Source organism: Stomoxys calcitrans, chromosome 3 (genome assembly GCF_963082655.1).
Source record: "Stomoxys calcitrans chromosome 3, idStoCalc2.1, whole genome shotgun sequence".
Taxonomy (NCBI): Eukaryota; Metazoa; Arthropoda; class Insecta; order Diptera; family Muscidae; genus Stomoxys; species Stomoxys calcitrans.
This window is the reverse complement of record NC_081554.1, coordinates 54,702,772-54,729,825: the sequence shown is the minus strand read 5'-3', so window position 1 is coordinate 54,729,825 and position 27,054 is coordinate 54,702,772. Positions and strand designations below refer to the sequence as shown.

General features: G+C 39.1%; 1 protein-coding gene across 3 annotated transcripts in view; it reads left to right on the top strand.

Moving 5' to 3' along the window:
* LOC106089753 (probable serine/threonine-protein kinase DDB_G0282963) overlaps positions 1 to 27,054 on the top strand; it is a 175,148-nt gene that overhangs the window by 86,639 nt on the left and 61,455 nt on the right. For all 3 annotated transcript variants that reach the window (XM_013255722.2, XM_059364326.1, XM_059364325.1), the window contains exon 5: positions 18,189 to 18,975. In XM_013255722.2, coding sequence (XP_013111176.2) covers positions 18,921 to 18,975 — 55 coding nt within the window. In that variant the 5' untranslated portion in view covers positions 18,189 to 18,920. The remainder of the gene's footprint in view (positions 1 to 18,188; positions 18,976 to 27,054) is intronic.

Sequence of the window (27,054 nt, the reverse complement as noted above, 5' to 3'; positions counted from 1 at the left end):
TGTGATGGCTGTTCATCGGCTCGGAGACCACGAATACGGCGAATGGCTCTCCTCCTTGCCCTGTCTCTCTCGGGATGCACGATAAATTGACGGTTGAACAACCTGGCGCATCTCTTCGGATCAGTCACGGTTAACTCGCCAAAAGTGACTGAGGTCCTGTCGTCCCGTCTACCGGGGTTCGAGAGAGACTTAACAGTGGCCCACAATTTGCCTGCACCGGTGCCTAAGTTACATTGCTCCAAGTGTTCCAGCCACAAATTCCGCTTATGTTCGTTGACTACCCTGTTTATTTCCAGATTCAGCTCGCTGATTCTGGGGTTAGCGGGGTCCATAGCACGAATCCCATCACGCTCGTCTGCGAGTACCACTGCTTGCGCCGGGAAATTGGGTCGCACTTGCGGTATTCGACCGGCTGGTATAAAGCGAGCGGCTGCTGCGTTGATGATGTCTCGGAATTTCCTCTCGGCCACAAGCACATCAGAGGGGGGTGGCAGTTCATTGAAGCGGCGATTGGTATACTCTCTGAAGCCAGTCCAATTGGCCTTCTTATAGTTGATGAACGTTCGGCGCTCAGAGGTTATGAAGTCGGGTGGTCGGTCGATGGTGAGGATTATGGGGAGGTGGTCTGACCCCAAAGAGATGACGGCTTGCCAGGATACGTCACTCAGGAGATCAGGGGATGCGATTGAGATGTCTGGCGAGCTGCTGCACCTCCTCGTAATCCTAGTGGGGGCATCCTCATTCACCGTGCAAAACGTGGAGCTATCTATCTGCTCTGCCAAAGCTATGCCACGCTGGTCGTTGCCTAGGGGAGAATGCCATGACGAGTGATGTGCATTGAAATCCCCCAGAACCAGACGACTATGGCCAGATAGCAACCCACTTATGTCGGGGCTGTAGGCCTGGCCATTAATCGGGACACAGCTGCCAACCGGCGGTATATACACGTTGTATATCTCTATCTCGGCAGTACCAGACTTGACTGCTACCCCCATACATTCCATGTATGGGTCACTAGCGTCAAGCGCAGGCGAGATAGGTCTATACTGCACGGAATGGTGTATAACGAAGGCCAATCCCCCACCTCCATTCCTTGAGCGATCCTTACGTAGCACATTGTAGCCGTGACAACTGTGCAAGCTGCAGGTGTTAGTCACTCATAAAATCCACAATCTCATCAATCTTGCCTCGCAGTCCATTGCAGTTTAACTGCAGGAACGATACATTTCCCGACACTGGCCTGGCAATAGTAGGGCTAGGGTGCTGTCTTTGCATAAATTGCCGTACGGGAGAGGTCGGGGGGGTCACATAGTCCGACGACGAGGACGCCGAAGGCGACGACGGCGACGCTTGTGACCCACTGCTGGCTGAGTTCGCACAGCACCTAGCGACATAGCCAGTATGACTATACTCCCGTAGCGAAGTTAGGCCAGAGCAAGAACGGAAATGTACCCACTCCAAGCACCTGTTACACCTCACCGACACTGACCGATGATGAAGGCGGTTCTGGCAAACGGAACAGAACCAGGGTCCGGGGTTCTTTTCAATCCCGGCACGGACCAAAAGCATACGGAGAAGGCACTCCGGGATGTGCCTCTCCCATGACGAAAAAAGACGAACACGTACACTGAGGCGGCAGCCCTTGCCGATGAAGATTCCATCGGGTCAATCCGGTACGTACAACCGGCTGCCATGGGATTGGAAATTGATATTTCGATGTGTTGCAAACAGAATGACTAAATGAATATACCATTTATCCTACGGTGGTGGGTATAAAAATATTTCAGCAAGGAAATTTTTCCCAAAAAGCAAAAAATTACTTCAATTAAGTTCAAAAAATCTTTAAAGTTGGTAAACACTTTTTATGAAAAATTTCATTTCAACATTTTGTTCTTGAGGAAAGATTTCTTAGAATTTTTGGTTTTAAGAAAGATCTTTTAGGAATTTTGTCCTTAGAAAAGATTTCCTAAAAATTTTTGAGAATTTTTTTTACTTAAAAAACTTCTTCAATATTTTTGAAAAAAATCTTTAGACTTAGTAAAAAGTTTTGATATGTAGAAAAAAATTTCTTAAAAATATTTTTTATAAGGAAAAAATTGTCTTTAAAAAAACTTGTCTTTGAAAAAACTTTCTTAAAATTTTAGCTTGTAGAAAAAATTTCTTGAAATTTTGGTCTTTAGAATAAATTTCTTGCAACTGTTGTCTTTTTTTATGAAATTGTGTCTTTGAAAAAGATTTTGGGAAATTTTGTTTTTACAAGAAATTTTATTATTTCCAATGGAAATAATTACTACTCCCCACCTAGACTACTCTCACATCTGTTCCTTTTAATTAAACTTCTCTTTCGTTTTCATGATTTTTTTTTTCATCATTTCATTTCAATTCACAATAGTCTACTTCCTATGCGGCATTCATTTTAACTGTTGGTGTCAATGCCGAAACCACACGGAAGCTTTTTGTTTTGCGACTGTCATTGTTTGTTTGGTGTACCTTTAGTTTTCATTAAACTTTGTTGACTAGAAAGAACATCAGTCAACGAAATCCACAAAAACCAAAACGAAACTACTGCTGCTGCTGCTGTTGCTTTCATCCATTCACCTTATCTTCATCTCCATCTCCACCGTCATCACCATAAGATTCGCCAACCTGACAGCAGCGAGTGTGTGGGCGTTTTCCATGTTTTCTATTCTATTTTGTTGGTCTAGCACGTACATACGAACTCACTCACTGGGCTGAATGAGCGAGTGACTGACTGGTGTTGTCATATTTGCACTCTAAAACCTATGTGGGAATGACGAGTTATGGAATGGTTGGAAATGCCATATTTACAAAAAATGGAAAATAGAATAAAACTAAATAAGCGGTTGCCGGTTTTCAGATACTCGAACATGGGGAATTTGAAAAGGTCTTATTCAAGGAGAGAACAGTTTATGTTTCGGAGTAAAAAAATTATTTTAGAGAAAATCTATCACAAACCAAGGATTGGTAACTTTTAAAATTTTGTGTCGAAATACTAAACTTGACATGTGGTCAAAAAAAGATGGTGAGTGTCGAACTTTCTATCTTGGGTCTTTTCCAGGATTAAGAGTAGTGGGAATATCTATTTTACAGTGGATTTACTTATCAACGAGTTGCCTTCGTCAATAAATTGAACAACTGGCAACCCATCTGCTTATCTTGCTTTATTGTTCTTTAGCTATGTAGACCTCCCCGTGACGAGGGGTATACATTCCATACCTTCATTAGGGTTCTAAGACATTCTCGTCGCTGCTACTATTGAATATTAGCAACTATTTTCAAGTCTTTTTTTTGTCCGTTGGGGTGAAGATCATTTATATTTTAATTTTTTACGTCATTCTCTTTCGAGACGATCGAAGATTTGTTGCTATGGAAAAGAAAAGCCGGAGATCACAACACTCCAACCACTGTGGGAGATATTTAAATAAAAAATATTTCAGCAAGGAAATTTTTTTACAAGGTTTTGGCCTTAGAAAGTTTGGAAAAAGTTGAAATATACTTCAATTTAGTTAAAAAATCTTTAAAGCTAGTAAAAATTCTTCTTTATTTTTCTTTTGAGTTTAGTTTTTTTAGAAATTCTTTGTTTAGAGAAATTTAAATTTCAGGAAAGTCATTTTTTCCTAAAAAAGCAAAAAAAAAAAAATACTCCAATATAGTTCAAAAAATCTTTAAAGTTAGTAAAAACTTTTTATGTCTTTAAAAAAAATTTCCTTAACATTTTTTCTATATAGAAAACAGCAAGGTAATTTTTTACAATGTTTTGGCTTTAGAAAGCTTGGAAAAAGTTGAAATATACTTCAATTTAGTTAAAAAATCTTTAAAGTTAGTAAAAATTTTTCTTTATTTTTCTTTTAAGTTTAGTTTTTTTTAAAAATTCTTTGTTTAGAGAAATTTGAATTTCATGAAAGTCATTTTTTCCTAAAAAAGCAAAACAAAAAAAAATACTCCAATATAGTTCAAAAAATCTTTAAAGTTTGTAAAAACTTTTTATGTCTTTAGAAAAAATTTCCTTAACATTTTTTCTATATAGAAAACAGCAAGGTAATTTTTTACAATGTTTTGGCTTTAGAAAGCTTTGAAAAAGTTGAAATATACTTCAATTTAGTTAAAAAATCTTTAAAGTTAGTAAAAATTTTTCTTTATTTTTCTTTTGAGTTTAGTTTTTTTTAGAAATTCTTTGTTTAGAGAAATTTAAATTTCCGGAAAGGCATTTTTTCTAAAAAAAGCAAAAAAAAATACTCCAATATAGTTCAAAAAATCTTTAAAGTTAGTAAAAATTTTTTATGTCTTTAGAAAAAATTTCCTTAACATTTTTTCTATATAGAAAACTTCACTCAAAGAAATTTAAACAAAAAAAAATATTTCAGCAGAGGAAATTCTTCCCTTAAAAGAATAACACTTCAAATAAGTTCAAAAACGCTATAAAGTTGGTAAAAACTCTTCCTAAAATTGTTTCCTTAGAGAAATTTTTAAACAAATTTTCTTTGTTGATTTATAATTAAAAAAAATATTTAAGAAGGCACATTTTTCCCTTCATTGCTGAAAATTACTTCAGTTTAGTATAAACATCTTTAAAGTAAGAAAACAAATTTATTTGTCTTTAAAAAAAAATTCTTAGAATTTTAGTCTTTAGGTGAATTTTAATAGCATTTTTGTCTTTAGGCAAAGTTTGTTTAAATTATTTGCTTAGGAAATATTTCGTGAAAAATTTTTCTTTAAAGAAAATATATTATTATTTATTTATTTATGTATTTATTAAACTTATAGTTTATATAAGCTTAACTTGCTGGACAGGGCCCGCTCCGATGTTCCTTCTTGCTCCAGTCTCAAATACCTTTAATTTGAGCCCCATATTCCATTATAAGTCTATATTTTCATTTGACGGGCTTTAGAGGTGGCCTCCCACCCCCCAGATATCCCACCATAAATAAGGATACCAAATTTGTGTTTTTGAGTTATTATAAACAAACCGAATATCGCTTAAATCGCCCACGCATATCAGAGATCTGGCTTTTTGAAATAAGGGTAAGGTGAGGGTCCGCCCGTTAAAGTTTGGATGTTAGGTCTACTTAATTCTCTTGGTTTTGGCGCTGGATTGGAGTAGCCAAACCCTTTGCCCCGAAAGTGGATATCAGATTCATACTCTACTCTCAAAAACCACATTTGACCTTCATATTGCTATAGTCTGTATATATGTATGTGTGGTTTAGGAGGAGTTTTTGAGGCACTGTAGCACTTGGCCATAAAACAGATATCAGATTTGAGTCCTTTTTTTTGCCATAGTCCACAAATATGCCCAGTTTGAGGGGTATGTAAGGTGATGCGGCCACCAACGCTCTGAAAAAATATCTACATAGTGATGTACTCTCAAATTCCTTTTATTTGGGTCCCAATTGTCATTGGTTAGAGGGAGTTTATGCGGTGGGACGACCCCCAATAACTTGGACTCAAAATTAGATATCAAACTCTGTTTCTACTATCAATAGGAAGTTTAGTGGGCGGATCCTGAAGTAATCACAGCATTGTGCTAGAGCACGATTTTGTTTGAGCCACATAGTATCAAGCATTTTGAAGGTGGCGATCAAGAAATTCAAGGCTGCGGATCAGATCCACACTAATTAATTTTTCAGATTATTTTTGAATTGGTTATCTACACTCAAAATCACATTTCAAAGCTACCACTTTGGGTACCACATTTTTCAAGATCAGCAGATCCTTTTGTGTCTATCCCAATTTGAAGGCAAAAAGTGTACTCCACTAACAAAGATTTTTTTAAAATCCTTTTTTTTTTTGTGGTGGGATTGGGATAGGGATATTCCCCTCTGCGTCATTCTGCATATTCTGCGACGTCATAAACACCAAGGAATAAATTTTTATATCAGATTTTTACTCTTCTTTAAAATGTCGTTCATTTGATATCCATCTCACAAACCCCCCAGTAGGGGCTCTCAGACACCAAGCAATGAATTTTTATTCCAGATTTGTACTCTGCTCCTAAATAACTATCATTTGATACCCATATTGCCTAAAGCGGTGAAAGAGTCCTTTTGGGGTTTTTGTTGGGAGTGGGGACCCCCCGAACATTGAGGTGAAATTTGTACACCATGTTCCTACTTTACTCTTAAATACCTTTCGTTTGATACCCATATTGTCCCAATCGGTTAACATGTTGGTTTTGGGATGGGGCGTCCCCAAAGGCTATTTGACTCAAAAATTTTATACCAATTTCGTGTTTTTGGGGTACCATAAGGTGGCATACAATTGTTAAGACCGGCGGTCTTCTCAGAGAATTTGAGGGTAAGCGTGTTAGTTCGTCTTCCACGCCTTTGGTGCCAAATAGCCATGTACAATTCGTACTCGACTTTCAATGCAAATTTGCCCATGAACATTCCATTAAGGAACTGGGGCAAACTTCTCAATGAATGCTTTCCCATTAAATTTTAAGCTCAATGTTAAGGGACCTCCTTTTTATAGCCGAGTCCGAGCGGCGTGCCGCGGAGCGACACCTCTTAGGGAGAAATTTGTATATGGCAAAGTACCTCAGAAATATCACCAGTATTAGGAGAGGGAATCCTGCCAGGATGCGAACCCAGGCGTTCAACGTCATAGGCGGACATGCTAGCCTCTGCGCTACGGTGGCCTCCGACTCGACTATCAAATACCATTAGTTTGAGTCCCATATTGTCATAATTGATGGGGATGTCCCCCTAGGGGGTTTTGGTTGGGTTGGGTTTTATCCCTCTAATGTATTTATCAGATTGACGTTTTTGGGTTAAGTTGCAGAATCCGAATCATCAATTTGCGTACATGGCCTTAACCAACTTCAAAATCTCACATTTTTGGGAATAGAGTAGAAAGCGGAAGGGTACGCCCCCTTAAGATATGGAAAAATCTTCCAACTAATTTCTATCATAGCGCCACAGTTTATGCCCAGGCTTTAAATGGCGGGAATTTAAACCATCTTAAAATAGTTTTATACCTACCACCATAGGATATTTCTCGTCATTCCCTTTGTAACACCTTGAAATATTGTTCTAGGACCCCATAAAGTATATAAGTACGTCTCGACATTCTGAGTCGATCTAGCCATGGCCGTCCGTCCGTCTGTCTGTCTGTCCGATAGCGGTCGAACGCGTAAAATTATCCGCTTGAAAATTGGCATAGATAATTAATATTGGTTTCGAAATGGTCCATATCGGTTCAGATTTGAACATAGCTCCCATATAAACAGATCTCTCGATTTCAAGTCTTGAGCCCCTGGAAGCCTCAATTTTTGTCCGATTTGGCTGAAATTTTGCATGTGGTGTTCTGTTATGAATTCCAACAACTGTGCCAAATACGGTTTTAATCGGTCTATAACTTGATATAGCTCCCATATAAACTGATCTCCCGATTTGACTTCTTGAGCCCCTGGAAGCCCCAATTTTTGTCCGATTTGACTGAAACTTTGAACATAGTTTTCTGTTGACTTCCACCAACTGTGCCAAGTACGGTCCAAATCGGTCAAAAAAATGATATAGCGCCCATATAAACTGATCTCCCGATTTGACTTCTTGAGCCCTGGAAGCCCCAATTTTTGTCCGATTTGACTGAAACTTTGCACATAGTTTTCTGTTGACTTCCGCCAACTGTGCCAAGTACGGTCCAAATCGGTCAAAAACCGATCTCCCGATAGCGGTCTATAACCTGATATAGCTCCCATATTTTAGCAGAATCCATGGTTGTGCCATGGAAATGTCATAGAAATTTAACTTTCCTGAAAATTTTACTCCATAAATTTTATTTTGTTGGATATTTTCTATTGATTCAATTAAATTGTAACCTTTTTGCCATGCTCTTGCTTCTGAGCCAATCAATTTAATTGAAATTGCAAACAGCAACCTTTGCCCAGGCTGTTATTTTTATTTCCAGTTTTTCTATCACTCATTGGTCATTGTTTTCTCGTTTTGTTTTTCTATTTTTTTTTTTTTTTTTTTTTTTTTTTAATTGTATTGAGTGACAATAGTGGTGATGATTGTGAATGGCTATGACACCAGCCTGCGCCGTAGTAGTCCGTTTTTGTTTTATTGATTTGCAAAAGATGGTCAATTTGATTGATTTTTATTATGTATTTGTTGTTTCTGCATTTCTATTATTTTCAATTAATTGTATTATGGGTTGCCTTTTATACTATCGGTGGTGCAATAAAGAATGGTTGGATGGCACAGTGTGGTAACATAGAATAAAGAAATCCGATCAATTCTTGCTCTGTAGGAGTTAAGGCGTCTGCAGGAACATAATTGAGCCAGAACTACTTTGGTTTCCCGGGGAAGGTAAATTTCAGGTGCAACGGGAGACGGTCTTTCCCCAAGGACCACATTCACCCGGTAGCTATTAACCGCATCTACTACCGCGTCTGCATGAATGTTGTCTAGGCCCGCTTGGATGCCGCTTGATCTAGGGCTTCTATCTGAACCTCACACTCTAGATCATGTAGATCTAAGGCTTCTGGGCGGTGGATATCTATCCACAAGATGAAGATTTGAATAGTCTCTGCAATAACTGCCCAAAAGGTATTGCTTAGACAGCTTGTAGTTATGTCTTCGCACTGGTAGGATCTTTGTCTCTCGGTGGAGTTAGTCCACATGAGAACTGAGGGGCAACCCGTCTTAGTTCAAAGGGCGGCACTCTGACAGATTTGAATATTATTTCACTGCGTGCCACAGAGCTGACGAGACCACACTGGCGCTGCATAACTTTTCACAGACAGGCCAATTGCTTTGTACGTGGTCAACAAGGTTTCTTTGTCGGCACACCAAATGCTGCCAGCTAGTGACTTGAGGACCTTGTTTCTACTTTTGACTTTACCGCAAATAGCTGTGGTATGTGGGGAGAATGTGTAAGAGCTGTCAAATGTGAGTATTTTGTATTTTGGGACACTTAATGGTCGGAATTGTCACTCCGTCGACCATCACTTTCAGCTCCCTACGCACCTCATGCGTGTATGTAGTGAGCAATGTAGCTGAAGATTTAGTGGCAGATATCTTCAAATAAGAGGCAAATTCGTTGAGGTAAACGTTAAACCTATGGCAGATGTCATCATTGGGTCGGGGGCCTGATGTCATGATCGTAAAATCGTCCACATATGATACGATCTCTATGCCGTCTGGAGGGGGTGGAATGGAGGATAGGTAGATGTTAAACTGTGCCGGAGATATCACCTCGCCTTGGGGAACGCTCTGTTTCATTTTACATTGCTTCGACTTCTTATCCCTAAATTCCACAAATGCCTGGCGTACCCACACAAAGTTTCAGGCCTGGCTGAAGGGATGTGTTGGCAATGTCCTCATATTGTTTGGCATGCCTGACCATGGCGAATGCCTTCGATAGGTCCAGAGCCACGAGGACCGTCCTATCACATGACCTGGGCTGATTAAAGCCACGGCAAATGTGTCCGGTGATGGCTTGCAAAGCAATTGTTGTGCTATGTAGTCTTCGGAATCGTTGCTGATGCTTGGCGAATGGTAATTCTCCTACGAGTCTCGAGAGGAGTAATGCCTCAAGGGTCTGAGCTACTGGTGAGAGATGGGAGATCGGTCTGTACAACTCCCCCAAACTCGGGTCCATTCCAAACTTCAGTAGCGGGATCACTCTGCCCATTTTCCAGACATCGGGAACTATGAGAGTGCTCAAAGGCAAGTTGAGGATAGTTGAGCTCAACTCCAGGTATATCCAGATTCTTCAGCATCAGTGTAAATATTCCCTCAGGGTCCAACGCCTTGGATAATTTGTCTCCACACATGATATTTGTAATTTCGCCCACGGTAAACTGTGATGGCTGTCCATGGGCTCGGAGACCACGGATACGACGAATGGCTCTCCTCCTTGCCCTGTCACTCTCGGGATGTACAATAAATTGACGGTTGAAACACCTGGCGCATCTCTTCTGATCAGTCGCAGTTACGTCGCCAAAAGTGACTGAGGTTTTGTCATCCCTTCTACCGGGGTGACTTAACAGTAGACCACAGCTTGCCTAAGCCGGTGCCTAAGTTACATTGCTCCAAGTGTTCCAGCCTCAAATAGCGCTTATGTTCGTTGACTACCCTCGTTATTTCCAGATTCAGTTCGCTGATTCTGGTGTAAATGGGGTCCTTACAACGAATCCCATCACGCTCGTCTTCTAGCCGGCGCACTGCCTGCCTGCACCGGGAAATTGGGCCGCACTTGGGGTATTCGACCGGCTGGTTAAAAGGAGAGGCTGCTTCGTTAATGATGTCTCGGAATTTCCTCTCGGCAACTAGCACATTCGAGGGGGCTATTGGTGTACTGTTGCGGCGAATGGTGTATTCGCTGAAGCCAGCTCAATCGGCCTTCTTCTGATTATTAAATGTACGGAGCTCAGAGATTATGAAGTTGGGTGGCTGGTCGATGGCGAGAACTATGGGGAGGTGGTCTGATACCAAAAAAAAATGAGGGCTTGTTAGTATATGTCAGGCAGTAGATTAGAGGATGCAATAGAAACGTCTGGCGAGCTGCTACACCTCCTCGTAATCCTAGTGGCGCATTCTAATTCACCGTGCAAAACGGGGAGCCTTCAATCCGCTCTGCCAAAGCTATGCCCCGCTGGGCGTTACCTAGGAAAGAATGCCATGAAATGTGAGGCGCATTAACATCTCCTAGAACCAGACGATTAGGGCCAGATAGTAGCCCACTTATGTCGGGCTTGTAAACCTGGCCATTAGTTGGGACACAACCACCAACTGGGGGTATGTACACCTTGTTTAGCTCTATTTCGGCAGTATTGGTCATGATTGCTATCCCCATGCACTCCATGTTTGGGGTCACTAGCGTCAGGCGCAGGCGAAATTAGTCTATACTTGGGGGCACATAGTCTGACGACTAGGACCCTGCAGGCGACGATGACGACGCTTGTGACCCTGCTCGGAATGGTGAATAACGAAGGCCAAACCCCACACATCCATTCCTTAAGCGATCCTTACGTAGCACATTGTATCCGTGACAAATGTGCAAGCTCCAGGTGCTGGTCAACTTTGTCTCCTGTATCACAGCAACCAATATTTTCTTCCGACTCATAAAATCCACTATCTAGTCAATCTTGCCTCGGAGATCGTTGCAATTCAGTTGCAAAAATTATACACTTCCCGGCACTGGATTATATTGGTGCTGGGATGCTGCTGTTGCTTATATTGTCGCACGGGAGTGGTAGGTGTGGGTCACTGACCCATTGTTGTCTATGTTCCCACAACACATTCCAACATATTTCGTGCGACTATACTTCCGTAGTGTCGTAAGGCCAGAGCAAGATCGAAAATGTACCCACTCCAGGCACCGGTTGCACCTCACCGGCACCGACCAATGATGGGGGCGCTTCTGGCAAACCGAACAGAACCAAGATCCCGGGTTCTTTTCAATTCCGGCACGGATCAGAAGCATGCAGAGAAGGCACTCCGGGATATGCCTCTCCCATGACGAAAAATGGACGAACATGTACACTGAAGCGGCAGCCCTCGCCGATGAAGATTCCATTGGGTCAATCCGGTGCGTACAACCGGCTGCCAAGGGATTGACTAGCTAGTTTGTTGTTGTTGGTGTAACCTCATTTTCATGTGGAGGTGGTGATCATCTTCAAGCTCCTGTAGGTGAGCAAGCTCGTTCCGGTCCGGTCCGGTTATTTAAAGGCGCCATTAACTCGCCTTGTCATATCAAGCATCGTAGGCACTGAGTATTTGTGCAAGAGCCGGTGCCACCCGACATCTCACTGAGACTCTCCGCTCGATACCGCTGATTGTCAGCGAAGGCTGTTGCAGCTACTCCGTATGGAATAACAACCGGCTGCCATAGGATTGACTAGCTAGTTTGTTGTTGTTGGTTTGACTCATTTTCATGTGGAGGTGGCGATCATCTTGAAGCTCCTGCAAGCAAGGTAAGCAAGCTCGTTCCGGTCCAAAGTACCGATCGCCGCGGAATCAGGTTGGCCATGGGTTATTTAAAGACGCTATTAACTCGCCTTGTCATATCAAACATCATAGGCACTGAGTATTTGTGTAAGAGTCGATGCCGCCCGACTCACTGAGGCTTCGCTCGACACCGCTGATTGTCCGCGATGGCTGTTGCAACTTCTCCATATGGAGTATTCGACTCTCCGCAACCTGTGGACCGATAGCTCGCAGCTAATCTTCTCGTGACAGCAATGAACACCACACAAATCGGACCTCAATGGTACGGCCTGTGTGGTGCTCACAGCTGTCTTGTGCTTTAGTTTAGCGTTTTCTATATGCTATAGATTTTTTGTTTCTCCAGAAGCTTGTGGCTAACATATGAAAAACATATTTAGTATATACTTTATTATGACAAACGGAAATATTGCTGTGGCAAGTCAATGTTTATGGCTGCTACAAGTATTAGTGTGTTTTAGTTAAGGTAGTGACAAAAATGTATAGTTTCAACAAACTTATATGATTGACAAAAATATTTTTTTGTTGAGACAATTTAATACACTTTTGCCACAACAATAAATATATTTGTGGTGACCATATATATGGTTGTAAAAACTCTTTGCTATGCAAAATTCATATGGAACACAAATTCATATTCGTTTTGGTTAAGGTTGTCTCAAAAATTTATGTTTGTGGCAAAATTATATGGTCTGACTATGATATTGCTTTTGGGAAGCCATATATGTATTTGCCGCAACAATAAGTATGTTTATGGCAACCATATATTTGATTGTGAGGAATAAATTTATGCATGGAAAAGAATTTTATCAAAAAAAAACAAACAATTTTATTAAACTAAGGTAAACCATTGTAGTTCACATCAATTATTACGATTTTTTCTTGTGTTTTTATTCTTTTAAAGAGTTTTTCTTTATGCTCTTAGTTGCTGCACTTGTTTTTGGTTGCCATTTAATTTAATTGTCACAAGTATTGCATCGCTCATGTCATACGTGAGTGATTAAACGAGGTGATCCATATTGGACGCTAGCTAATTAATCCATGTTTACAATTTGAACACAACTAATTTTCCTTGATTCTTATCTCCCATAATTGTTTGCCACTAGTAGTATCAAAGTCTAGCGATTTGGTTGCATCAGCTTAGAATGGCGGCAAAAAACTAAACTTGTTTGAGGTAGTTTTTTTATAATAGACAAAAATAAATGCATTAATTTTTTAATTATGACTAATTCATATTGATTGGTGTTTTTCAATAAATTTTGCAATCGCATGACCACTTATTGATGCTTACTTGAAATGGTTGCATGGGAATGCAAAGAATGGGCTTTAGTGTTTTTTCTTTTTGTTTGTTGCACATCGATACAAAGTAATAAATGATTAGATACTATTAATACGAAACTTTTAAGAAACCAGTTAACTCGAGCCGAGTTTGGTCGGGTCGAGTCTTGAATACACCCAGTCACACAGTGGGCTTAAATCGAAAAAAACTGGAAATAATTCTTTAACTTTGGAAGAGATGTTCATATCTCCAAAATACTTTTGTTTTGGTTCAATGCCGAGATGAGCAGCAGTATGAGTATCTATGTAGTTAGGCCATCATAGCGCAGAGGTTAGCATGTCCGCCTATGACGCTGAACCTGGGTTCGAATCCTAGCTAGAACATCAGAAAATAATTTTCAGCGGTGATTATCCCCCCCTAATGCTGGCGACATTTGTGAGGTACTCCCCAAAGAGGTGTCGCACTGCGGCACGCCGTTCAGACTCGGCTATCTTAACTTTTGGCTTAGGAAATGGAGGCCAATAGCATGTCTGCCTATGACGCTGAACGCCTGGGTTCGAATCATGGCGAGACTAGATATATTTTCAACGGTGGTTTTCCCTACTAATGCTGGCAACATTTGTGAGGTACTATGCCATGTAAAACTTCTCTCCAAAGAGGTGTCGCACTGCGGCACGCCGTTCAGACTCGGCTATAATTGTGCTTAAACTTGAATCGGACTGCACTCATTAATATGTGAGAAGTTTGCCCCTGTTCCTTAGTGGAATGTCCATGGGAAAAATTTGCAATTTGCAAACCTGGTCGGTTCGTCATCTTCCATTTGTTCTGCCAGCGCTGTGCCTTTTGTTTCTGGTAGGAAAAAGTTTACCTTATTTTCCTTATGACAAACTGAAACATTGCAGCCTTTCAAGGTTTTAATTAGACCTTTAAAGAGTAAATGACCATGTACTTTTTCGATACATGACGAGGGAGCGAATCTTCTCCCTTACCCTTATTTTGTAAAAATTCTATATACTGTAGATGAAAGATTCGATTTATTTTTACCCAAAATAGGGATCAGATATACAAATATTGAACAAGGGAAATTGGGGGGGGGGGGGGAGCGTCCCACCCAGAAACCCCGCAGAGCGGACATGTTGGCCGATTGGCATAATATAGGACTCAAATTAAAGGTATTTAGAAGCAGATTACCAATTTCATGCCAAAATTTCCGGCCAAGTGACTCTTTCTAGATAATTAGTAGCTATAAGTTTCATATTCATATTCCTAGAGATTACCTACGGTCTGTCTGAAACTTTGATCGACCGTTTTTACTGGTTTAATATTTCAATTGCCATTGCACTGGATTAGTATACTGGCGTACTATGACGTACTTTGTCGGCAGCTTCTAACAGCCATCTCTAACACCAACGTTTGCACAAAAATTTCCACCCACATGCCAAACTAAAGTCACGAAAGCAAACTAAATTTAATTCAATGTTAACATGGATTAGCTAAATTCAAACAAGATTTGTTTACTCCATTCACTTCCATAACTGCAAAACATTTATAAAAACAAATAAAAGAAAAGCAGATCATTTGCCAAAGACCAAAAGCATTTGAATGGTTTCAAGATCATGGCTTGAAATGTTTTATTGCTAAGAAATCTATCCAAAAAAAACTCAAAATATGAATAAATGGAATTTTTTATGAGTTTGAAGACAAAAAAAGGTTTTGGAGAAAAAAACCTGGTTTGGCTATGAATTGTATTCCCCTCTAATTTCGGAATGAATTTTAAAAGCTAAGCTAAAAGTTTTAGAATTAGACAGTGTGATTATATGTTTCTTTCTTATTTATCCTCATATTATGGAAAGTGATTGGAAAGGTGGTGTGGAAACAAATTTCATTTGCATTTCTTTTAATTATTTGTATGTAAGTGGCATACTTCCCTTGGTAAAGCAAAATTGTATGCAACAAACAACCAAACTATTGGGTTGCCCAAAAAGTAATTGCGGATTTTTTAAAAGAAAGTAACAGCTGATAACTGACAGAAGAAAGAATGCAATTACAGAGTCACAAGCTGTGAAAAAATTTTTCAACGCCGACTATATAAAAAATCCGCAATTACTTTTTGGGCAACCCAATAAAATTCAGAATTTTAAAAATTTTGTATATTTTAAGAAAGTTACCAATCCACGATTTTGTGAATTGGCGGAATTTTAATTCTCCGCAACACATGCTTATATGGAATAGAAGGGAATTTTTACTTATATTTATACTCTATTGGCGGACTCGGAAGACAAGGCTAACGCAACAGTGGTGGAAATTCAGAATCCTGATTATGGTCCGGTTTCTGCAGATAAGTATCCACCGCTTCGGTCCACTTCGCACTAAAGATCCTTCTGATGATTGGAGGATTTGACGTTGTTCTTATCCAGGAACTCTGGATGTGCGGAGGAATGATTCGTGGACTAAGATTTACTGGGTTTAAACTACTAAAGGGTATAGGGAATGAGAGACACAGAGCCAGCCTTGATATTAAAAGTCTCAATTCTCGCTGGCTTTCCTATATATGGCATGCGATTCAGAGATGCCGCCTTAAGTTGCTGGTTGAAGCCGCTTCTGCTGGGAATAAGAGCCTCATTGTGGGAAGTGATGGGAATGCACATTACCAGATATGAGGAAGTTTGGCAACGGAAGGGGTAAGCTGCTTATCGGATATATGATAGGTTGCAATCTGGCGATTTGTAATAAAGGGAATATTACACCAAATGGTACAGTACCTCACAAATGTCACCAGCATTAAGAGGGGATAACCACCGCTTAAAATATTTTCGGATCTTTTGGCCATGATATGATATGCTAACCTCTGCGGTACGGTGGCCTCCGTACTACCCCGTACTACCGTAAGAAATATTGATTATATTTTACTTACCAAACGTTGCATTAGGTCAGGCTTGGGATCTTTAGATCTATTAAAAAGAAGGGTCTGCAGAGGAACCTCTCAAGGAGGTGTTCTGTCTGTGGAGGTGGCGATCCTTGTAAAGCTCCTGTAGGTGAACGAGCTCGTTCCGGTCCAAAAAACGGATCGTCGCGGGAACAGGGTGGTCATTTAATGGCGTCAATAACTCGCCACGTCATATCGAGCATCATAAACACTCGGTATTTGTGCAAGAGCCGGTGCCGCTCGACCTCTCACTGAGACCCTCCGCTTGATACCGCTGATTGTCCGCGACTACCTGCAACCTATGGACGCGACCGGTAGCTCGTAGCTAAGCTTGTCGTGACGGCAATGAACACAACACAGATTGGACCTCAATGTTCCGGCCTGTGGGGTGCTCACAACTATCCCGCGTCACGCTTAAATTCGTCCAAGACAAAAGTTGCTCTTTTACGCAGAAATACAAGTTTACTACAATGGCACCTGTCTCTTTAAAGGAGAGATGTTCCATTTGCTCAAAGCGCAAAATACCAGGGTGTTTTGCCAGACAGGATGTTGAACTTCGAATCCAACATTTGGGAATGCAAGGGAGCCCTTGGTAAAAGAGCATACTGCATGCTCACACAGTTTGCACTGCGTGTATACTGAAGTTGTCACACCTATAATGCTGTATGGTGTCGTGGTCTGGTGGACGGCGCTTCAAAAGTTCACCCACTACTCAATTCTTAACCGGATCCAAGGGATGGCTTGGTTGTGCATTACAGCCGCACTTAGGATGACTCCATCTGATGCACTGAACTTAATGCTACATCTTGTGTCTCTGGACATTGTGCCCAGACAAATTGCAGCGACCACTGCCGCGAGATTAAGGGAGCTTTCTCATTGGTCATGTGGCGGCTACGTACACTATGTTATCCTTGATACAATATCTGATGTTCCGGGTAGTGTTGATTGGACCCTACCCGAGCCGCTTTTTGTACCACTTGCTGATAGATCCGATTGGAAAAACGATATCCCTGGCGACAAGAGTTACATAGACTTCTAAACGGATGGTTCCAAACTAGACGACCAGGTGGACTTTGGGTGTACTCTAAAGATTAAGAACTCGTCTATCGAAAAGCTTACCCGACCACTGCAGTGTGTATAAATCGGAGATCCTTGCAATTAAGGAAGTAGTGTAATGGCTAAGATATAATGTCATTACGACGATTGGCATAAATATCTTCTCAGACAGCCATTAAATCCCTGGAGAACGTATTTCTGAACACAAAAACCGTTCTCAACTGTCGCAGATCTCTCAACGAAATGGCTGAACAGTTCAAAATTCAACTGTTCTGGGTGCCGTGTCACAGAGATATCCCTTGCGAGACTAGGAACTACTTTACTTCTAAGTTTGAGAACCCATTCAAAATCTGAAGGGGGAGAGGACGCTCCCCTTTACACTTTTTTGTTAAAATGGGATCTTTTACAGATAGAAGAGCTCATTTAAGCGAGTTTTTATATGTACCATAATAGAAATCACAAAACGTGAATAAATTATTCCCCTTTGGGGTCATGTAAGTGGGGAGAACGTATCACCCAAAGACCCCCCAATGTGAACGTGTAGACTGATTGAGATAATATGAGAGAGAGAGAGAGTATTTGGAAAAAGAATACGAATCTTATATTCAAATTCGGAGCCAAGCTGCTGAAGCCGCACGCCCAAGAAAACCCCTTAAGCGATTCTGCAGACCGATCGGTACAATATGGAACTCAAAAGAAGGTGTTTGTGTGTGAGTTCAAATCTTGGATTGAAGTTTGAATACAAAAACATGAGTAAGACATTCACTTTTGGGTCATGCATTTTGTGGGGAACGCCCCGCCAAAAAAAACCGAAAGGGGACATGTACATCGATGGAGGCAATATGGGGCTCAAGTTGAAGGTTAAATGTGCAAGTTATTGTAAATGTGCATTTGTAGTTATTTAAAGTTTTCTTTTTTTAACTATTTGTATATTTTTTTTTCTTCTTTTTTTCAGATATCTACTATGCAATACACTGTCGTCAACATTATTTCAAATTAAATTGTGAATAATTACTCAAATAAAAAAAGCAATGGTTTAGTGATTATTAAATGCTCAAAATTAAAGAGAAGTAGCGAAATTGCATAAGTTAGCAAAAGGCTAATCGTATAGAAATTTTTAATTACAATTTAGAACTTGAAATTGTGAATCTCGTTATTGCTAAAAGTTGAAAAAAAATTTAACTCAGTCAAAAAGAAAAAAAATCCAATCAAAATTGCTTAAGCTCGGAAAAAAGATCGGAGAAAGAAGTAAAAAAAAAAAATTATAAGCGATAGAAAAATTCCCAATTGCCAAGGAGAGCCTATGCTGGCCATAAAGGAATCTCCTGACAAAAAAAAAAACCCAAGGAAGATACAGCAATAAAAAATTGTGAAAAAAGTAGTGCTGCACGTGAATTATATGCTCTTGATTTATGTCAACTCAAATAAATCGCATTGTAAATACGGAAAATTGACTTTTGAACGAAACATCTCTCTCCCATGACGTCAGCAGCTGAGTTTTATTGACTCTTAACTGCGGCTATTAATCTTTTAGCCGCCTCTTCTCTACACTACACTTGGTTTCTATCATCACGACACGTTTTGGAGCTCAATAGAACTTTGGCATCGACAGCTTCGGCATCAGCAACACCACCTACATTGTCCATAGCAGTAACAGCAGCATCAGCAGCAGCAGTAACACAGCAACATGTTGGATGATGACAACAATGATTTGTTGGCTTCGGCTTCAGAAATACAACGAAGTAAGTACAATAGACTTTTGTTTTGTCATGAATGAAATGAAACCTTGACTACCCCTAAGAGCTTCAATTTATATTTAATGAATACAGCAACAGGTGTTGTTTTTTTTTTTTATACCCTCCACCATAGGATGGGGGTATACTAATTTCGTCATTCTGTTTGTAACTCCTCGAAATATTCGTCTAAGACCCCATAAAGTTTATATATTCTTGATCGTCATGATATTTAAGGTCGTTCTAGCCATGTCCGACCGTCCGTCCGTCCGTCCGTCTGTCCGTCCGTCCGTCCGTCTGTCTGTCGAAAGCACACTAACTTTCGAAGGAGTGAAGCTATCCGCTTGAAATTATGCACTTTGTATTTGTTTGTGTGTTCCTTATAGACTCAGAAACGGCTGAAACGATTTTCTTGAATTTTTCACAGATGGTGCATAATGATCCCGTGGTGAAAATTACTACATTTTTTGATATCTGAAGGGGGGGCGGACCCTCCCCCTTACCCTAATTTTCAAAAACGCCAGATCTCCGAGATGAGTGTTGCGATTTTGTGTGCTCTCATATAGTACTCTAAAAATAAAAATTTGATATCCAAATTTCGGATAGGGTACCTAGGGGGGCCGCCCCACCCTAAAACCTATCAAACATTTACTTAGATAAATCAGAACAATATGGGACTCAAATGAAAGGTATTTAGGAAAGGAAAACGTATCTGATATCCAAATGTCGGACCAAGTATTAGGGGGACCACCCCAACCAGCAAAACACCCCTAAATCGGGCATATTTACCGTTCATGTCAATGTGGAGCTTAAATTAAAGGTATTGGGGGGTAGAGCAAGAATTGATACACACTGGAAATCTACCCATTTCCCAAAATACCCCACAAACAGCAAATTTTTACTGACCATCGCAATATGGGGCTCAAATAAAGGTATTTGGGAGTAGAATACGAATTTGATATCCAAATGTTGGATCATGTATTCAGGGCATCACCCCTTCCCCAAAACCCCCAAAAAAAATTTTTTCGACCATGCCAATATGTAGCTCAAATGAAAGGTATTTGAGATTAGAAAACGTATTTGATAACCAATGTTGGGACCATGTGTTTTGGGGGACGCCTCATCGTATAAACTCCCCTAAACCAATGGCAATATGGGGTTTAAATAAATGGTATTTAAAAGAATAGCACGATGCTGATATTTCTTCAGGGCCAAGTGCCTGGGGGACCACCTCACCCCCGAAAACACCCCTAAATCAGATATCATGAGAATATCGGGCTGAAATAAAGTATTTTAAGAAAGGAGTACACCTTACATCCAAACTTAAATTCGTAGACCAATAAAGATAATACGGGATACAGATAAAGGCACTTATATTGTTAAACTGTTAGTCAAGCGATATACTATTTTCGTAGCATGGTATTTCACTAAAAACTCTTTAATTGTCGAAAATAAATATTCAAAGGAAAATTTTGTTCCATATAAAGTAAAAGAAGGCGCAGCGGAGCAGGCCCGGGTCAGCTAGTATTTCTTATAAGTGTAGGTTGGGATTGGGATTGTAAATGGACCATATCGGTCCATGTTTTGATATGTTGGGTTGCCCAAAAAGTAATTGCGGATTTTTCATATAGTCGGCGTTGACAAATTTTTTCACAGCTTGTGACTCTTTAATTGCATTCTTTCTTCTGTCAGTTATCAGCTGTTACTTTTAGCTTGCTTTAGAAAAAAGTGTAAAAAAAGTATATTTGATTAAAGTTCATTCTAAGTTTTATTAAAAATGCATTAACTTTCTTTTAAAAAATACGCAATTACTTTTTGGGCAACCCAATAGCTGCCATATAAATCGATCTTGGATCTTGACTTTTTAACCCATTAGAGGGCATAATTCCTATCAGATTTGGCTGAAATTTAGTAAGAAGTGTTTTGTTATGACTTTTAACAACTGTGCCAAATATGGTTCACCTTATATAGCTGCCATATAAACCGATCTGGGATCTTGACTTCTTGAGCCTCAAGAGGGCGTAATTATTATCCGATTTGTCTGAAATGTTGTACAACTGGTTTCTCCCATGACCTTCAATATGTGTGTCAAATATGGTTAGAATCAGTCTTCAGCCTGATACAGCTCCCCTATAAACCGATCTCCCTATTTTACTTTTTGTGCCCCTAAAAGGCCCAATTCTTATTCGATTTAGCTGAAATTTTACACATAGACTTCTACTGTGATCTCCAACACTCAATTCAATTAAAATAAATTTTTTTTTCTTTTACCCTTTGTTTGTCTAAAAAGAGATTCCGGGAAAGAATTGTCGAGTAGTGAATTGTCGATCAATGGTGGAGGGTATATAATATTCGTCCCGGCCGAACTTAGCACGCTTTAACTTGTTTTTAAGTATTACACCTAGAAAAACTCGATACACTCTTGGTTTTTCGCATAAAAGATTTAACCTACTCCCACTTTTAATTACTTTTACAGTCCTTCATTGAATCATTTTACCCTTTTAAGAATCAAGTCTCATTGACATCATCATCATCATTATTTTCTTCATTAAGAAATTCTATAGCGAATTTTCATTACCCATTGTTTGTAAAGGGTGACGACAGCTTTCTTTATTTTTGCCACCCTCAAACCACCATAGAAAAGATCTCTCCCTCCCCCTTTTGTTTTTGTTTATCTCATGCAGCAACAGTTTGTTTATTGATTTTATTTTTGCCATTGCTACAATTCGTTGTTTTTTTTTTGTTTCTTCTTTGCTATCTTTGAACAGTAACCGCCCACCCATCATTAGTCAAACGGACCCTGTTTGTCTTTGATTGCTTTTAATTAATTTGTTGCCATTTGTTTTTGTTGTTGTTGTTGTTCTTGCTGTTATTGCATTCGTTTGAGTCTTATTTGTCAGCCATAAATGGGTGGATAATTATTTATTACTTCACCATAATCCGGTTAAATAGGAAATCGTATCGCATATTTGGGAAATTTTTGTTTTATTTACTCGTACACTGAAAAAAAGTAAGTAAAGAACCCAAATTTAGTTTGAGGTAAACCTAGGGTAACCCCCACCATGGATCCCATTAGCCAATTAGTTGATTTTTATTTAAAAGCAGAAACAGTTCTGTATGTTACTAGTATGATAGTTCAACTATATGTTAGCATTTATAAACAGGTATCTATACAAGGGAGATAAGGGGAATATGTCACAACAACTTAGATTGTAAAATGAGCATATATGCATGTATACTAATGTCGAAGTAGTGACTGATAAGTATTGTTTAGTTTTAAGTGATCTTCATTGTCCGTAAAAGTTCATCTAAATCAGGTACCGGGGTTTTAAAAGTTCTAAAGTGTTAAAAGTGCCCCAAGAATGAAAGGAGGCTACATGCGTTTGGTTGGTTGTCTTTAGATATTAAGTATTGTACAGTTTGTAGGATTTTAAGAATGTATAGCCCACCCAAGCACGCTCCGCTGTGCCTTCTACAATACATAGAATAACAACTTACTTATATATATACTAGCATCCCGGTGGTCCGCTTCGCTTCCCCGTTTTTGATATCCACTATTTAGTGTAAGACTTCCAGTCTTACACTAAATAAGTTTATAAGATTACACTAAGTTTATAAGATTACGAAGTTTTGTAGTAATTGCGTATAAAATTTTAGAAATAGGTCCCCTACTGTAAAGAAAGTACTAAATAGTATCAAAGTACCAAATAGAACCATAGTACCAAATAGTACCAAAGTACTGTAAAGAAAGTATGAAATTCTACCAACGTACCATAGTACCATAGTACCAAATAGCCCAATATATATTTTCAAGGTATGAATGAATCAGAATGAGTACTTTAGCATTTAGTACAATTCGTATTTTATTGATTTTTAGTACAATTTGTAAAGAAAGTACCATCTTGTATGTTTTGGTACCTAGGTAGGCACTCAGTTAATAAGATTATGAAGTTTTGTAATAATTACGTATAAAATTTTAGAAATCGGTCCCCTACTGTAAAGAAAGTACTAAATAGTACCAAAGTACCAAATAGTACCATATTACCAAATAGTACCAAATAGCCCAATATATAGTGTCAAGGTATGAACGAATCGGAATTTTGAGTACTTTACCATTTAGTACAATTTGTATTTTATTGATTTTTAGCACAATTTCTAAAGAAAGTACCATCTTGTATGTTTTAGTACCTATTTTGCACTTTTTGGTACCAAATATACGAATTTTGAATGGATGATTTAGTCACTCATTATATATTTCCTTCTTGTACCTGCATGCCAAAGTTGAGACCTCTAGCTCCTTCTGCAAAGAAAATGCCAAATGGTACCAGTTAAGGTACCAAAATGTATCAATTTTTAATAGATCATGTAGTCACCTATCATATATTTCTTAGTTGTACCTACATGCTAAATGTCTGACCTCTAGCTTTATCTCTCAACCTCTAGCTTTATCTATGAAGAAAGTACCAAATTGTACCAATTTTCGTACCAAAATGTGCAAATGGTGAATAGATCATTTAGCCACCCAATATTTATTTCTTTGTTGTACCCACATGCCAAATTTCAGACTTTCAGATGCATCTAAACAGATTGTACAAAATGGTACCAATTTTGGTACTAATATATATAAATTTTGAATAGATCATTTAGTCATCCATCATGTATTTCTTAGTTGTACGCACATGTCAACTTTCAGACCTCAAGATCCATCTGAACAGAAAGTACAAAATGGTACCAATTTTGGTACCAAGATGATCATTTTGTTGTCATTTATATTTTAGTTGTACCTACATGTCAAATTTCAGACTTCTAGCTCAATCTGCACAGAAAGTACCAAATGGTACTATTATTAGTACCTAAATGTACGAATTGTAAAAATATCATAGTCACCCAACATATTTTTCCTAGTTGTACCTGAATGCTAATTTTCAGACCCAAAGAGCTCGATCTTTAAAGAAAGAACCAAATGGTACAAATCTTGGTACCAAAATGTACGAATTTTGAACAGATCATTTTGTCACCTATCATATATTTCATAATAGTACCTATATACCAAATGTCAGACCTCTAGTTCCATCTGAACAGAAAGTACCAAATTGAACCTATTTTGGTACCAAAATGTGCGAATAGTGAATAGATCAGTTAGCCACACATCATATATATTCTTAGTTTTACCTACGTACCAAATTTCAGACCTCAAGATCCATCTGAACAGAAAGTACAAAATTGTACCAATTTTGGTACCAAAATGTGCAAATTTTTAATATATCATTTAGTCATTCATCATTTATATATTAGTTGCAACTACCTACATGTCAAATTTCGGATCTCTGTCTCCATATACAAAGAAAGTACCAAATCGTACCAATTTTGGTACCAACATGTTTGAATTGTGAAAAAGTCATTTATTCGTGCATCATATATTTCTAAGTTTTACTTACATCCCAAATTTCAGTCCTCTACCTCCTTCTGCACAGAAAGTACCAAATATTACCGAAATTGGTACCAAAATGTACGAATTGTAAAAAGATCATAGTCACCCTTCATATATATCCTTGTTGCATCTACATGCCAGACTTCAGACCTCTAGCGGTACTAAACGTACGTTTTCTCCCTGCAGAATGTGTGTCGAAATTTATCCCAATCCGCCTTTTTTCTGTTGAGCCGGGGCACCACATGTATTTTCTCCAAGGCTGATTCTAATTTTGAAGACCACCGTGGCGCAGAGGTTAGCATGTCGGTCTATGAAGCCGAGCGCCTCGGTTCAAATCCAGGAATTAACATTAGAATTTTTTTCAGCGGTGGTTATCCCCTTACTGGCTGGCTACATTTGTGAGCTATCGTGTCATGTTAAAACTTCTCTACCAAGTGATGTCGCTATGCGGCACGCCTTTCGGACTCGGCAATAAAGGGAGGAGGCCCCTTATGATTGAGCTTAAACATTAATCGGACTGCACTCATTGATATGAGAGAAGTATCCCTGTTCCTTAATGAAATGTTCATGGGAAATTTAGTAGATTCTAATATAACGAGTCAGAAAAGCTGTGGTCAGGGACATTTGAGAAAGCATTGTAACCACTCCGGTGTAACCACAAGGTTCCGTTTCGATGTCTTCCCCTCCTTTCGATCGCGGCCACAAATTACAATAGATATGTGGTCCATAGTTCCTCAGGCAAGTGTTCACCAAGAAATACTGAGTCGTCTCCACAATCCCACTGCTTCTATAGACTTTCAGCTTCAACTAGTTGAATTCGTAGGATACAAATCCTTTGGACTTGTTGAGATCTACGAGACAGTCGGAGTTCAGAACTAATGCTGCATCTCTCCGATCGCCATCAGCCTCATCCAATCTACTAATCCTCCAGTCTGGGGTTGAAAGATTGGTATTACAATCCCTAAGACTCCTAATTAGGGAATCTTCCCAAGAGGAAATCCTTCATATCCTTGTAGACAAATATCATCACCAAGTTGTCCTTAGCGACATAAGCAAAGGTTCTTGGTCCATATTACTATTGTTCACCTTAGTTCTGCTTTGGACCAAACCTAACATAGAAGAAGTTTTAAAAGATGGCAATGTGGAAATTTTCAGTTAAATCGGAAAATATTTGCTTCTTTTTGAAACTCGTTATGGGCCGAATCTGATCATATTTGGTATGGATGTTGGAAGTTCTAATTAAAAGTCATTGTGCACAATTTCATCAAAATCGTATAAGGTTCGAGTCTTTTGGGAGAGGTATATCTATATTTGGACCGATTTTGGATTGATCTTCATCAATGAGAAGTATTTGTACAACGTTTCGAACGGCTATCTTTACTCGTTCTAAAGATAGTTTCATTTCGACGGAAGGATGGACAGTTCTTGATCTGTCTGAATTGTCGCGGCGATATATATTCTTTATGGAGTCTTAGTCTTAGACCAATATTTCGAGTTGTTACAATTGAAATGCCTTAAAAATGATCAGCTATGAGAAAAAACTTCGGAAAATATTTTTGTGTGCTCTCCCTTCATTTTCTACAAGACCAACTGATATCAAGCAATCAATTTTATTTGTTAATCATTCTTTAGCTTTGCACCACACCTAGTCACTCGTCCAACATAATCAAATTCATTTAAGTCTGACATATTAAATCGCGCTCTGCAAACCAAATTGCATTAAATTGTTATATAAATCCGTGGTTTTTATGTTTGATGGACAAGCACCCAACACACAACATTCATTACCATTAGCATCACAACATTCTCATTATCCTCTCTCTTTCATTAAAACAACAAGTACATGGAATATTTTCATGACGGAAATTATATACCAGCTATATAAGTATGGGGCATTCCATAAAAAATTAAAAATGTAAAAACAAAAATTATACCATCCGGATTTTAATGGGGTCAGAGTTGTTCTGATCCTCCTGGGCAGGCTTTTCTCCTCGTCAGCAATAGGTGGTGGAATATTAACGTTTATCCACCCGGATGTATTTTTCCACTTAATCTTGCTATGATACTTAATCATGAGCCTCTGTTGAAATATTTGCAGGCTGACACTGACTCAGAAACTGTACTTTTGTTGCAAGGTAGATCCATACTAATGATGAATAAATGTTTACATCTGGTAAATTTGGAGTCAACTTGTGCTTCACTTGTTTCTCCCCCGGTCTCAGTGTCTAAATCGTTTGCAGTGCGTCACTGCACGGGCGCCATTTGTACTGCAAAATTAGGCTGTTGTTATGATTTATTCACCTATATGTATTTTGCAAGTTCCTTTCGATAAAACTTAACAATGATCTTCTGTTGTAAAGTTGAAAGCCTGACACTGACTCACAAATTGTACTTTAGTTGAAAGGTAGACCCATCCTTATAATTAATAAACGCTCAGATCTGATAAATTTTGAGTTCTCATTTGTTGGACTTGATTATCTCTCGGTGGCGATAACTAAATCGTTTGTTACAGTGTGACGAGGAATAAGTCCTTGCTGGGGCGCCATTTGTAATGAGAAATGCAAAAGTTGTAAGTACATATCCACCCATATGAACTTTGCCAGTTCATTATGAGCCCATGTTAGAATATTTGTAGCCTGACACTCGATTACCAAATG